General features: G+C 36.6%; 1 protein-coding gene across 1 annotated transcript; it reads right to left on the bottom strand.

Moving 5' to 3' along the window:
- Positions 1-7,819, bottom strand: Cav2 (caveolin 2). The gene is made up of 3 exons (XM_076834119.2): positions 7,477-7,819; positions 6,964-7,151; positions 1-2,441 (listed from the first exon to the last, which is right to left on the bottom strand). The coding sequence occupies exons 1-3, from the start codon at positions 7,624-7,626 to the stop codon at positions 2,291-2,293; spliced, it is 489 nt and encodes a 162-aa protein (XP_076690234.1). The 5' UTR covers positions 7,627-7,819; the 3' UTR covers positions 1-2,290.
- Between the last annotated feature and the right edge of the window lie 7,597 nt (positions 7,820-15,416).

The raw sequence follows: 15,416 nt of genomic DNA, 5'->3' as shown, positions 1-15,416 counted from the left end.
TTTATGAGTTTTTAGAAAGTTTATTATGGACAATGAGGAAGTCTCCTTGTCTTCTTCCTGCCCCAAATAAAAGAATCAACATGTTTGCATTTGAAACTTTGATTCACTTTATCCAAAACTTTTTTTTTTTTTTTTTTTTTGGTACTGGGGATTGAACCCAGAGATGCTTTACTACTGAGCTACATCTCCAGCCATTTTTGTTTTTCATGTTGAGACAGGGTCTTGCTAAGTTGCTTAGGGCCTCACTAAGTTTGGAGGCTGGTCTCAAACTTGCCATCCTCCTGTCTTAGCCTCCTGAGTCACTGGGATTATAGGTGTGTGCCATCTTGCCAGTTTTATCCAAAATTTGAATTTTTGAATTTCATGAAATGAAATACTTCGTGAAAACTCTCAATAAAAATTCATTTTGAAAGTAAGCAATACTGTTCAGAAATGAAGAAATCATATTTATCACTTATACATTATTATAATTATATAATTTTTATATATTTTGGCTTTAAAACTTGCCAATAAGTATTTGAAAGGATTGAAGCTTGTGACTGACTAAAATAGATATTTTATTAATCAATTATTTTGAAGCAATAAAAGTATCTAAATGTTTAAAAAATTTAAATACAAAGCATATAAAGTCATGAGACTGATTGACCTTTTAAACTAACACAGTAAAATCTTTATAGTCAAATGAGTAACAGTGCTTTAAAGTCATGATCATGAGTTTTTTCTAAGGATGCTACAAAGTCCTCACATGGTTTTGAAATGTCTTTTATATAACTACATTCAAAAGGATAGGAATGTCCTAATTTAATCATTCTCTTGATTTGGTTCCCAATAGTATTCCAGTTCAATCATCCTTTATATTTATCAGAACTGGCAATTTGGGAAAGATTTGTCATTTAAAAGGATATTCAAAAGAATGTTATTTCAATTTCAATGGTGGTTCTGAAATTTGAGTATTTACACACTTTTAAGATACGTAAATTATAGTAGCTACTCACCCTGTAGACAGTTTTTGTACATTTATCATTTTAGAATGAAATTTTTAAAGTAACAGTAACTTCTAACACTAAAATAGGACTCTATGGCTCAAAAACAATAATTGAATATGGTATTTCAAAATCTACATTAGAGAATATCTTAAAAGTTTGTAGCTGTTAATTTTTAATTAATGCATGTAGCTTAGTATCAAGGACCCCCAAATTGAATAACTCTCCCATAAATCTTTCTATATGAATCATTTAGTAGAAATTTATTGTAGGATCAGAATAGCCTTATCATCAAATGTTACTAAATAGCACCAACATTATTTGAAAGTAAAATGAAACATTCATAGAAAAGCAGAATTAAATTTGCAATTATAAGATTAAATTTGCAACTATAAAAGAGAAAGAATCTTCTAGATAAGATAGCAATTAGATAGGAATTATCTTAAAATCATAGCCAGATCAATATCAGTCATAAAACATTTCAGGATTTTGCTTGAAAAAGTTAGAAAGGAAAACCTTAAATTCCTTCCCAAAGAGACATAAAAAGGCTTACATAATCAAGACAGTGCAATCTTACCAATGAAGTTACTTTGTAGGAGATACATTTACTTTTTCTATATATTAGTTCAACAAGATAATATAATAAAAATGCTTTAAAGCAATTTGATTAGAGCAACATTTACATTAAGTACAAAATATACAGTAAAATGAAATATCTTGTTAAATAGATCTATAAGATAACAATATTTGAAAGGAACACATTTTCATGAATCTATTTTCACATTTATTTATTATATTTGATAATTACTATCATCATTATATTCTTTTGCTATTTCAGTTTCTAGGATCTTATTATAGGTTATCTCTAGGTATCCTTATATCTTTAAAAGTAATAGAAAAAGTATTACACCCATAGTAAAAAAAACAAACAAACATATGTATATAAGAAATCCCACATTTTACGAGCCGTTGTATACAAAGCTATTGTAGTGTTTTGAGAGAAGTGTTTCTTGATCACAAGTTAGTCAGTATAAAATGTGTACCTTTTTACAAAGTAAAAACTGTCTCCCTTTAAAATGAAATGTTGTCAGCCTAGTGTATAATTCTGGTTATAAAATTAGACATGAAATTCTTGGCTCTTAATTAGAAAAGCATAACTTGCCAATAGCTGTTTCCAAATGTGGGTGCCCATCTTAATAGTTTTCTTAATTAGAACAGTTGAGCAACGAAGAGAACAGTAGTGCTTTTATGTTACAACAACAAAGAAGTATTACAGTATTCAAATCTCCAGACAGCAGTTTAAATGCTCAGTCCTTGCTCAGTTGCAAATTGACAGAAGAGAAGCAGCGTCCAATGCTTGTATACAATGGGGCAATGATAACATCTGTCACACTCTTCCATATTGTCTGCACTGAAGGTAGAACCATCAGGCAGGTCTTTACAAAAGGCATTATAATCCTGGAATGGAGGGAGAGGAATGTGTAAGGATTATTCGTGTTATCAAATAAGACCAATGACTCTTGTACATGTGTGAAAAGATACAATAAAGATGAGACTCACTTAAATTTGTCAAATAATTCAAAATAAATGGACAATGACCATAGTGATGAGAAGCACAAAAAATAAGTGGCTTAAAAAATAAAGAGGCTACTCATACTCTTGCTAAATGCTATCCAAAACAGGGTAACACAAATAAACAAATAGTTTATTTATCTTTCTGATCTCTGCCCCTAAACACTAACCTGCCCAATTTTCCTTGTTGCTCTGAGTTTCTGCTTTATGACTGCCTCTCCTGGTGCCTAATCCTCCTTCCCTTCCTCTAGGACCAGGTAAAGTTGCATACTCTCTCTCTGCATCTATAGTACTGAAACACACTTGCTAATCCTGATATTTATCAAAAGGTATTATAAATAGATGCTTATATTTCTGGCTTTTCTTCTGGAACATAAGTTCTTTAAGTGACTTGACCTTTCATAAATATTTGAGCAGAAATAAAATTTTGCATTCTATTATGCTCCATATTGTTAATTATGCTTCATATTATTAATTTTCATAGCAATTATACACATTAAGGCTGTGTGGTATAGTTAAATTAGCCCTGAAATTGACATTAGTATCTTTGACAAGAAAAAAAATGAACCTTTCCTCAAATTACTTTTGCTCATCTTTAAAAAAATACCTTAATATTCTTAAATTCCTCAGGATAGTGAATTTTCTATGTAATATTTGAATGATTTTTTTTGTAGTGCTCTTTGAGTACAAAAGTATGTGAATTCTTAGTCATTGTTAGTAGCTTTAATGGAAACTCTATTATTTACCTGGGTGGGTACAAAGAAGTGAGGTTTATTTTCTTGGTTTGCTGTTAAAATGTGATTTAAAGGTCTGCTGCACTTAGTTCAGAAGAGTCAATCAGCAATTTTCTGATTGGTATATTTTGAGAGTACTAAATTATTCAGATTGCCTTATTACACGGATTATATTTATCTTGTGTTTTATTGGAAGTGCTAAATATTTGAAGCAATCTTATAAGAAAATTATTTATGAATTATTGCAAAGCTAATCAGTTGAGTAAAAACTTGAATAATGACAAACTTTGACCTTTTATCTCATTTTGTTTCTCACTTGATATGTGGGGCCTTGGGCATACTGCCACAAATAAGAGAGAAGAGGAAATCCTACAGAACTGGTTATCATAGTAGGCTCTTAATGTGTTCTTGAGATGTCCATATGATGTGATCTAGAATGAATAATAAATAGGCCTGTTTTGAAGTCAGAATATATAAGGAAAACAACTAGAACAAAATAATCTTGAACTGATAAATTACTAAGACTGAAGTTTAGATCAGAAATTTTCCTAACCAAATCCATTTCATTTAAAATAAAATATACTTTCCACTTTTTCTCAGGCTAAAAAAATTTCCACCTCCCATAACTCTTTAGAGCTCCATGTCCTCAAAAGAATTAAGCACTAACAACAATGGATTTTTCAGTTTAAGGATGCGATGTACTCATTTTAACTTTATTTTCTTCAAATTATAATTCTTTCCTTTTGGATAAGAGAGTCCAATAATGCTTGAATATGAAACTTCAATTATCTTTTCAATATTGTAAATAGTTTTTCTTTAAAACTATACACAATTTGTAATGACCCCAAATTTGTAGAGGCTCAGTGTGGTCAACCAGACCTTTCTGATAAAAAATTTACAATGTATAAGAATATTTTTTTCTTCCAATGGACAATCTGGCCCTAAGTCAGGATCATTATTCAGCTTTTATTAACTATAGTGTTATTCAGACTGTACTGTCACAGAAATTTTCTGTAATTAAAAACATCACCTAGAAATGAGATTACTACCATTGAATTTTTGTCAGTACAACATCCATTTGCATTTCACCCCAGCAAAAATTAGAGCATAGATGTTCCAATCACATTTCTTTGGTAATGATCCACTTATGTCCAAAGACCTTATTTGCCAAATGACAACTATATATGTCCAACTGTGGTACCAAATCAAATCAATTCACTGGTCATTAATGATCTATACTTCTGGTAAAGGGTCTTATATCACTAGACTTCTGTTTTTTTTTTTTATTTTTGTTGTTGTTATTTGTTTACAAAATTTGAAATCAAAGTGTGCACAGTGGCATGCACCTACAGTCCCAGTTACTCAGGAAGCTGAGGCAGGAGGATCACTTGAGACATGACGTTCAAGGCTAGCCTAGGCAACATAGTGAGACTCCATCTCAAAAAAGGAAAAAAAAAAAATCTAAATCTACATGTGTGGTGACATTGTGGTTTGGTTTAAAGTGCCACTAATGCATATTGTCTTAGCTTTGGACACCATCAATCTCTTAGTAAAACAGTGTTCAATCCCTTGCTTTAAAAGATGGAGAAAGAGAAGAAGAAAGCTTACCTAAATGGGTTTGCTCTCCTATATAGCCTCTCATCTATCTGGTCTTGTGTGTCATGGGGATGTAATCCAATAATGATAAATCTATTTGATCAAGGCATAAACTAACAATTAAGCATTTTTGCTTGAAACTACTCCTCTACTTACAATCATGGCTTCCTGATGACAAATGTATGACAGTTAAATATTAATATCCCACATGAATGTAATTTGAAAAACAAGTGAAGTTAAATAATATGGTTTGTGTTGTGTGTGTGTGTGTGTGTGTGTGTGGTTAAAATGTATGTGAGTTGATGATTCACCAATGGAAGCACTACACAAAAAACACCTACCATTCTTAGGAGAGCCAGGTAGAGAGAGGCATCATTTAGTTAATTATATAGTATTATAGTATTACTTGTATCTTTCCGCCATTTAGTAAATGAAAACCTTTCCTTTTTTCCAATTCTTTCACAAAAGCTCTGGGAAAGCCTAGCTTTGCCAACTATAAATATGGTACTCTGTATTTCCAAATAGCTTCATAATGTGCATTTCACATTATTCTCTGTGTCACTCAGTTTTCCATATTTTTGAAATGAAAAATTGACATCGAAGTTAAGATGATTAGTTTTAGTTAATTAAGAATCCCAACTTTTATTTGCTGATTTAGGTACTTACAAAAAAAATCCATGTATATATGAATATCAAATACGAGATAACTATACATCTGGCCTTTGTGGATCTGCACACGTATAAAAGCCAAGATCTTCATTTCTGTGTCAATCTTTCAACACTTTCAAAGTAATGGCTTACAACCTTCCATGGTTAAATCTGGACTTTCTTTATTTATCTGGTGAATTTTTACTTCTTTTAAAGGCCTTCTTAGACTTCTTTCCCTCACAAAGCTTTTGCTGTTTCCTCCTGTTTCCCATTAGAGTTAACTACATTCTCTCAGCATTCACATCTTTACCTAGCCGGCTGCCTTGATACTCTGTGGGTGGGTGGCTGGAGGAAGATCCTATGATCAGTGTCCAGCACAAACTAAGCACTCAATAAATTTAGTCTGTGGAACAAACCAATTACCTAACTGAGCAAAGAAACTGAGATAGAGATGGTAGGGAGGAATGAAAAAAATAATTTGGTAAATTCTAGCAATGAACAGTGTGGCAACATCATGTAACTGGTAACCCCATGGAGGCCTCTGGGGTTGCAAATGTTTCCTTAGGACTGCCTGAGGCACCAGTTTGACTGCTGCTGTGATGTTGGGGATGATCTTCCTCTCAGAATAAAGTGGATATCCTTTAACTCAATAATAAAACTTGGTGAACTATGATGCCTTTAAAAAATTTAAACCTTTAAAAATGGTCCAAAGTTCTATGGTGCATTTTGAGTGTAAGTTACTCAAAACATCCTATGGATGTCCAGTGGGTTTCCTTATTTCTTTTCTTTCTAACTATCTGCTGTTAATAATGTTTATTCCTCACAAGGGAAAAAGTAATTTGATGGCTTTCTCATTTCATTATCTGGCACCTTGAGTTCTCTTCTGGTTCTGTTCTTGCCATTTGTCAAGTAGGATTGGAGCAGCTCTTCCAGAGCTGCTTAACAGGCCTGATTTCCCTGGGCAATTATATTGTCACTGACATTCTGCGCAGAGATCACTTTTGTTTACCCCAAGAACAGGTGGTGACTGAATAAAAGGCAAGGAAAAACAGAAGAGCCCTGCCCAGAACCACAGGTACAAGTTAGAACAGTACCCCAGAGCAGCCTGTGGCTGGAAGCATACTTGCAGGTCCCCACCTCTGGTACCCAATTCAGCCTCATTCATGAACGTGAAGGAAAATCACATCCAGGAAAGGGGTGCATTCTTCCTTCTGATTAAAATACCAGTCTGAACTATTATTCTAAAGCAAGTAAGCTGCCTTTCAGGGCCTTTCAGTTTTGCTACTGCTTGGGGAACAGATGCTTGTTCTTTCCTCTACAAACCGGCCTGGGAGAAAGGAAGGGGTTTGGGGCAGGGCGGAAGGGGGTCAGGTGGCAAAAAACATCACTACTTTGCAGAAATCCGGTCCACCCAGTGTGCCCCTTCTCACCAGATGTGCAGACAGCTGAGTGTGGCAAAGAGAATTCCCGCAGCAAAGGCCAAGGGGATGGCCAGGAACACGGTCAGGAATTTGTAGATCACGTATTTGCTGATTTCAAAGAGGGCATGGCTGCAGATCCACACCTTGTCGAAGGAGTGCGTAGTCACTGGCTCTGCGATCACATCCTCAAAGCCTAGCTGCGGGGCAAGACGTAGGGACCCGAAATGTCACCCAACCAGTCGCCCCTGGAAGGGCAAGCGCTAAGGGGCAGGAGAGGCAAGAAGGACCGACGTGGCTAGACTCTCCCCACCTTTTCTTAGGGTCACATAAGAATTTGAGGATTCTTGGCTATGCAGGGAGCCGGGTGGCGGAGGGGCAGGGCCAGGATACCGGTCCTGGACTCTGCGTGGTGGACCCGGGCGAGGGTGGGGTGGGGCGGGGCCGGGCAGAGGCGTCCACCCTCGTGGCGGTGGGGAGGGGGACAAGCCTCCCGTCCAGGTTAAGACCCTCCCGGAGCTTCACCTTGAGATGGGAATTGAGCCGGTGGGGATCCCGGTCCTGGCCCGAGTCCACGAACTTCTCGGGGTCTGCGTAGTCGACGCTGCTGTGGTGGCTGTAGGCGTCGTCGTCCATGAAGAGCTGCACGTCCGCCTTCTCGGTCTCCAGCCCCATCGTGGCTCGGTGCGCGGCGGCTGCGGCGGGGCTGGCTCGGTGCAGCTCCGGGCCGCGCAGCCACCCCTTCCCGTCGCGCTCGGCCCCGCCCCGCCTCGGCTCGCCTGGCCCTGAGCGGCCCGGGCGGCGGCTGCTTCCCGCTGCGGGTTCTCTCTCCCGGCTCCTGCCGACCCGAGCCCCGCCCTGCTGCCCGGCTTGGGGGATGGGGATCGGCCTGAGCGCCGGGAATCCTCCCAGCGAGTCGTGTTCCTGTCCTGTCCTGCCCAGTGGGGCGAAGTGTGTCAGCGGGGCGAGGCGAGGAGGGCCTCCTGGGCTACGCTTTTGGAGGCCAAACTGTGATGCTTAAGAGCTGGCAGGTTGTCTCGGGGACTATGAACTTACTGATTGTAGACGGCGACGGGGAAGAGTCGGGTGTGGAATCAGAAGGTCTAACTTCACCCCAACCTCTCTTTACTCCGTGTGTTTTGGTTCAGTTGTGTCACCTGCTTCAGAGTTTGGGTGTGTGAAAATTAAACGTTAATTTATGCAAAACTCTTATATGGTCCCTAACTCACAGTACGCTTCCAATCAATGTTGCTGCGCTGTAGTGAGCGGTAAATATCCATAATCCACCTGATTGCCAGAGGACCCCACAGGTGCATCAGCCATCCCAGTGCCCACAGAGTGTGTGAGTCTGCTGGAGAGGTAGGGAGTGGTTGTGTTGCCTAATTGAGACTTCTAGACTCCAGGAGTTTACAACTTCATATTCCATGGGGAGGTCTGTGCTCACCCCCAAACTACAATTCTTAATTTTTCTTTGAAAACACTGCTGAAGATTTCAGGAACCCTTAAGATTCAGACAGATATGTAATTGCCTTGTAAAAAAAATCACGTAAACAGAACCCTAAGCATAAAACCACATTGCTATAGATGAACCCGCTTACTCAAACACTTTCAGAAGGAAGGAGTTGGTAGCTGGACTGGGGAAAGGTGTTCTGCACCTTTCTGATCACCTGGGGTTCCTGGCCCAGAGGCTGTACCACTATGAAAGCCACTGGTGGGCTCTCCTCATGGAGCTTCCATGCTGTCCAGGTGACATTCTACCTGAACTGGGGCTCCCCTCTGTGAAATTGTTACTGGCACAGAATATGCCCATCAGCAGTCCCCAGTTGCTGGGTATATCAGCAACCCAAAGTGTCTGGTTGGTTTGGCCGCGACTTTATAATCTAGTGAACTAGTGTGTTTGGGGAGGAAAAAGACTTAGTGAACATTTGCCAAAAGCAAAATAATGACTCTAGACTTAGAGGGCTGCCTACAGCTTGCCCAGAGCACAAGACATAGTGGGCAAGCATTAACTGTTGTTTGGAGCCTGCTGCACATATCAAACCCCCTTAAGAGAACTGGAGTAGATGAATTACTACAATTACTTCTAAAAGGAAAAGACTATTTTTGGAATAATAAAAATTACCAAAAGAGAAAAGGAACTGAATGGATAAAAATGTCTTGGAGCCCAAATTCTGAATTTCTAATAATTAAGTAAAAAGTTTACTCACTACCACTGTTAGGTATGGATGGCAGTGTTGCAGCTGGGCAAGAGTGTTAAGTGCAGTAGTGTTGAATTCTGGGCCAATGTGCCCCTCCTCTCCCACAGGTGGTCCTCTGCCCTGCCCATTACCATTCCCTTCCTTCTTACTTTTCTGATTTTATTTGTGTTGGGTTAGAATTAAAGTGATGACTTAGACATTCTACTTACTGGTTTTTGTTGTTGTTGTTGTTGTTTTGTTTTTTTGTTTTTTTCAGTACTTCACTTACCTCCTCCATTCACCCAGGCTGATTGACAACCTGAGATTTAGATATCTTCTAGAATTGCTACCCAAGAATTGTTTCCCAAAGTGAATGGAGGACAGGAATCCTTGAGGGAGTTTGTAATGTTGATTACCAGGAAATAGAAGAGATAGTTTGTAGCCAAATAATATTTTGTAAAAAAAAAAAAAAAAAAAACAGTTTTCTTCAAAACTATAATCCCAGATTTTGAAATATTTTACCAAAGAAGAAAGTCACTCCTGCAAGGTTAGAATGAGCCTAAGCAGTGGCTGGAAATCTGGCACCAGGGCTTCTTCCCTTGTAATTCCTGGTCTTCTGATCACATTTGCATTTCTAGTGCAGTTACTAGGAAGTTTGGGAGAGTTATCACAAATAATTGACTCATTTTTCAGGCAGTGGAGCCAGGAGGCCAATGAGGAGGTGAAATTAGCATGATCTTAACAGGACAGTTTAAATTTATTTATAAGATAAAGATATCATGAAAAGGCATCTTTAAAACATAAGCCAAATGAAATCCATCCAGATTTGTTGTTTATAGCATAGAAGTTAAAAGGAGAATCCATCTTTCATTTATTACAAATTCTTTTTTTTGAAAGAGAGAGAGAATTTTTTAATATCTATTTTTTTAGTTTTCGGTGGACACAACATCTTTATTTTATGGTTATGTGGTACTGAGGATCGAACCCAGCACCCCACACATGCCAGGTGAGCACGCTACAGCTTGAGCCACATCCCCAGCCCAGATTTATTACAAATTCTTAATGAACACTTCCTTCTACCATGGACTGGGGTCTATGTAAGTCTTTTATTTTGATGATTATTTCCCCATTTCCTCTAATACATAAGTTCTTTTTGAGCGGAGCTTTAAAATTTATTTTGTTTTCCTATTAGTAATGCTCAGATAATGACAGCTGCTGCTGTTCTGGGCTTAAACCAGAGAGATTTCCAAATGATAACCATCCTTACTAACCTGGTAGTCAGCAAATGACATTCCATCCCTACTAGCTTGATGGGAGATTTTCTAAAGGAAAAACAGAGAAGGTTGAGTACACCCAGTATCTCCCAGACTGCTCTCTAATGGAAAGAACTCAAAAAAATTCATAATAAATTGGCTATTATCACATATCTTAGTTTCTGACAAGAGGTTTTTAGATGGTGTATTTTTAGATTTTTAGATGGTGTATTTTTAGATGGTGTATTAATATGTTTGAGGAATAGTAATTAATAATAAATTAATATTTGTGAGTAGAATAATTTATAATCATTTCATTTCTTGATTTTCTTATTTAAGACAGGTCATTTTTCTGCCTCATTGAAAATTGTGTGTGAATCTTCTTATGAGTAAAAAATATCTAATTTCCCTCTTTGGTTTATTCTCAAATCACACATCTTGTTCCCTGAAGAGTTTATATTCAATTTTAGTCAGGGTTTGTTTTTCTAAGCTGCCTTTGGGGATATTGGTTATTAATGGAAATAATAGCTTCTTGATCTTACCATATAGTTAAATAATATTTAAAGTATTTAAGTTAAACCAGGGGTTTTCAACCTTGATTCCATTGACATTTTGGTCCAAATCATTCTTTGTTGTAAATGGTTGTCCATTGCACTGCAGGATGTTTAGCAATATTCCTGGCTTCTATCCATCCACTAACTGACAAGCATGCTCCCGAGTCACGACAACCAAAAATGTTTCCAGACATTGCCAAACGTCCCGTGGGACCCCAAATCACCTTTCTCCTCCTTCTTTGGGCTGAGAACAACTGAAACAACACCATTGAAACACTGTTATGTGAATGGAAAAAATTAAGTTCTAGGTGTACATTTATAATGACACTTAAAATGACTTAAAATGACGCTCAAAACTGTGATACCATTTTATCAGAAATTCCAGGGCTTTTTGAAGTTTAGCTTAAGGATATTTATCTGTGCTGTAAAATTTTCAACAGAACCAGCTGTCATTGATGAACTGTAAAATTTTAATATGCTGATATAAATTATGGGGTATTTATGTCCCATCGAGAGAGAAAAAAAAAAAAAAACACTTGCCAAGTCCTGTCTACTAGGACTGTTTAAATGATTTTATCTGGAAAATCATGGATTTGGAACTTCTTGATGCACAAGATTCCATCTTAGGGATATATAAAAATCAAAGCTTTTCAACAAACCTCAGCACTGAGTAGCTTTTCCCAACCTGATAGGTGACCATAAGGGAGAAATCCATAGACTTAGTAGAGGAAGAACCAGACAGGTGCTTACTAGGTCCTTTAAGCTTCTCTCTCAGGTTTGCTTATTGACATCAAGGATACAACCATGTATCTTGTCAGAGGATGGGGAATGGTTGAAGGGTGAGGGTTAAGCAGGGAAGAGATGAAAAGATGCAATAATAAAGAAGAAGCAGGGCTCAGGGAATTATACAAGGAATATGCAGATCTCACTGTGCCACAGAGTGGCTCATACATGAAACAACAGGTGTCTCTGAATTTCTCAAGTTTTGTCCTCTGCCCCAAAGTTTAAAGGAACAGATAAAAAAATGTCTACTAATAGTTATTCAATAATCAAGTTTGTGAAGTGGTGCCAGGTAGTCATATGTTATTTAATAAAAGTTTCTTCATTTTTTTCTCCTGCATGCCTCTTTTCTTTTTATCCACATTCTGTGTAAAATAAGCCTTGCGCCAGTGAACCAGGAATTTCTAGTTTAATATTAAGACACAGTAGCTTGTTTGTAATTGGTGCCAGCTTAATTTTCTGGCTGTTTCAAATAGCACCTCCTCTAGCCAAAACTGTTTTCATACACAAGAATTTGCAGAATTACCTGGGTTTGGGAATGCTTGGCTATATATGTGTATTAAGAATTGTAATGCAAAAAAAAAAAAAAAAAAAAGAGTGCATGTATAATGACATAATTTGGCGTGAACATACTTTATATACAGTGTTAAGAAAAATTGTGCTGTATATGGGTAATAATGAGTGTAATAAATTCATTATTGTCATGTATCTAAAATATAAATGAAAAATAATTAAAAAATAGCCAAGAGGGGAAGAAGGTATACTCTTGAAAAGTCTGTGTTCATGATCAGAGCTGATGGAATAGTCATTCTAATCTCATTCAAAACATTGTATGACAATTAATTTTAGATTTATTTTATCCTGTTTTCCATAAGTAAAGGATGTTCCTGTTTAAATCTTTTGCGTATCCCATTCATTTCTGGAATACTGTATATATAAATCAGACATCTCTGTAGGACTTAACATTTTATCTTCCTGGAACATGAGATAGGCATTCATTAACTTTTGGTGAGCACTAATTTTCAAGTTCAACTCTTTAATAACTACAACTTCCTCTATATTCATATGAGAACATAATTTCAGAGTTAAAAGCTTTTCAAACACCAACTGAAATGTGCACAAGATTACTCATTGCTAAAACAACTGACCTAGTGGTTGCCTTCTTGATTTGGGATTTCATTTTGGACAAAAATTATTCTAGCTCAGTTTGATGCTGTTGTGTTCTGTAGTAATTTTTCTTTCTGCAAACGTTTTTCTACTTTCATTTAAAGTTATTGCCAACTTCTAAAAATAACATAAGTGATCTACATTAGTCAAGAAAGAAAAAGGCTGAGAAGATTTTCTTTTAAAAACAAGTTTTAGCCTCCTTCATATTTCTAGTAGAAAAATAAGGGCAGAATATAGAATGCCTTCCACTTGGGTCAGTGAATGTCTTGTGTTAGTGTCTATCATGTCTATCAGTTGACCTTTAATACTTGAGAGAATCATTTGTGAGGAGAGCTAAAGGAAACTTCACAGAGCGGATGGAAGACTGGAAAGCTGCCAAGGGGTTGGGCAGAAGAATTTTTAGATTATACTTTTCTATCAATAAATATCTGGGAAGAATTTTGTTTCCAGAGAGTTTACTAAAAAAAAAAAATTTCTATTTCTGTTCCATGGTGATACAAAACTGTAAGGCAGATTTCTACAGTACATAAGGGCATAAAATAAATTAGGCAATTTAGGTGTCTGTATTCACTCTTTTGGGGCCACTAGAGCCCAGTGAGGCCCTTGCAATTTGCCAACTGCTTATGACATTCCTAATTTCTTGATTAGAACAATTGGAGGACTAGATATAGAGGTAGATAATAAAGAAGTTACTCTATCAAATACATTATAATTATACGTATGAATATCCTTAGTGTCTGAATGAGGCAATGCTTCTCCAGTTATATAATTAGTGAATGGATAAACGTCTTATTTCAAAAGCAATTTTAGTAGATATCTGCATTTTCTTACAAAAGGAGGAGAATTCTTCAATGCCTTTAGAACATTTTCATCACACAAATAGCCTTAAAAAGAAACCACAAACTTTTCATTAAAATATCCAGTGTTTTTTTCTACAACATCTGTATTTATGTTGCTATCTTTCTTTTGGGAAATCATAACAATTATTTTTCAAATACAGTGACATCCCCCTCCCTTAATAATAGTGAATGACTATAAAATTCTGATTGCCGCTTATTATCAGTCTATAATCATTCATAAAATTACACATTTAACTAAAAATTAAGTCTTTTGCTTAATAAAATTATTGTGGTTCTTGGAAACTCTTGGATAAACAAGTTGCTGGAAATAAACTTAAGATAGTAAAACACTGTGGTCCTGAAAAACTGCACACTACTTTATTTGGAAATAGTAGAATTTGCAGAATGTAGCTGTAAAGGGCAGGCTGCTCAAATTACTTAGTTCTGAAGACTTTTATTATGAAAGCAAAGTATTTTCTGAAGGAGTAGAGCACAAATAGCTAAATGTTTTGGACAAAAAATAGAGTTATTATTTTATCATGTTTGAAAAGCCTTTCCAATTTCACCATTTTGTATTGCAAGTCTTTTTCATTAAAAGCATAGCATAATAGTCGAAATGAGTGGTGACAAAAGAATGACTGATTGGTTTTAATTATTTATAATTATAGGATGCTGGAAGAATAAGGCCAGTAGGCTCCAATAAGGTGCAGGGTGATAGTTTAAGGTATTAATGATATTAGGAGGCTGATTTATAGTGGGGTAGGAAGAGGGAGCATGGAAAGAATAGAGGAACTCTAGATAGGACAGAGGGTGGGAGGGGAAAGGGGAGGGTATGGGGTTAGAAATGATGGTGGAAAGTGATGGACAAAGTACAGGTATAAAGACATGAATTGATGTGAATATACTTTGTATACAACCAGAAATATGAAAAATTGTTCTCTTTATGTGCAATAAGAATTATAATGCATTCCACTATCATATATTTAAAAAATTAATAAATCCCCCCATACTTTAGAAATCAACACTTCTGCCATGGATCTATTTCCCCCTGTATTTTTTCAGTGTTTTTTTGTTCCTTCCAGGAAAAGAGTTTGCATGATGGAAATGTTTCATTTTTCTTCTTCTTTCCTCCCCTGACCTCCTCTTTCTTGCTTGTTTCTTTTTCCAAAGTATTACTTGCCCCAGTCACAGTATTGCTAAATCATAGTATCTGAGATCTGAAAAGAATTTGGAGTTTCTAGACCAATGATTCACCCATCCATGAATCTTTTTGTGTATAGGCTCTGCTAGAACATTGTAGCAATGAGAAATTGGTTTATAAACAACCCAAGTATCATTTTTAAGAAAGTTCTTCATTATTTTGTACCAGGACCTATCTCTCTAAAATTCCTCCAATCTATCTATCTAGTTTAACATTCATCATCTATCCATCTATCTTAATTCTGCCTCTTTGTTTTTTTAAAGAAAAAAGTGTTCAAGGTTGGTTCTTGAGTTGTCCCAAGATAATTTTTTAAAATTTTTTTTTTGTACTAAGGATTGAACCTAGCAGCACTCAAACAGTAAGCCATATCTCCAGACATTTTTATTTTTATATTTTGTGAAAGGGTCTTGCTAAGTTGCTTAGGGCTTTGCTAAATTGCTGAGGTTGGCTTTGAACTAGTGATCCTCCTGCCTCAGCCTCCTGAGTCACTGTGA

The sequence above is a fragment of the Callospermophilus lateralis genome, chromosome 1 (assembly GCF_048772815.1).
Source record: "Callospermophilus lateralis isolate mCalLat2 chromosome 1, mCalLat2.hap1, whole genome shotgun sequence".
Taxonomy (NCBI): Eukaryota; Metazoa; Chordata; class Mammalia; order Rodentia; family Sciuridae; genus Callospermophilus; species Callospermophilus lateralis.
The sequence above is the reverse complement of the archived record's forward strand: the minus strand, read 5'-3'. Positions and strand labels throughout refer to the sequence as shown.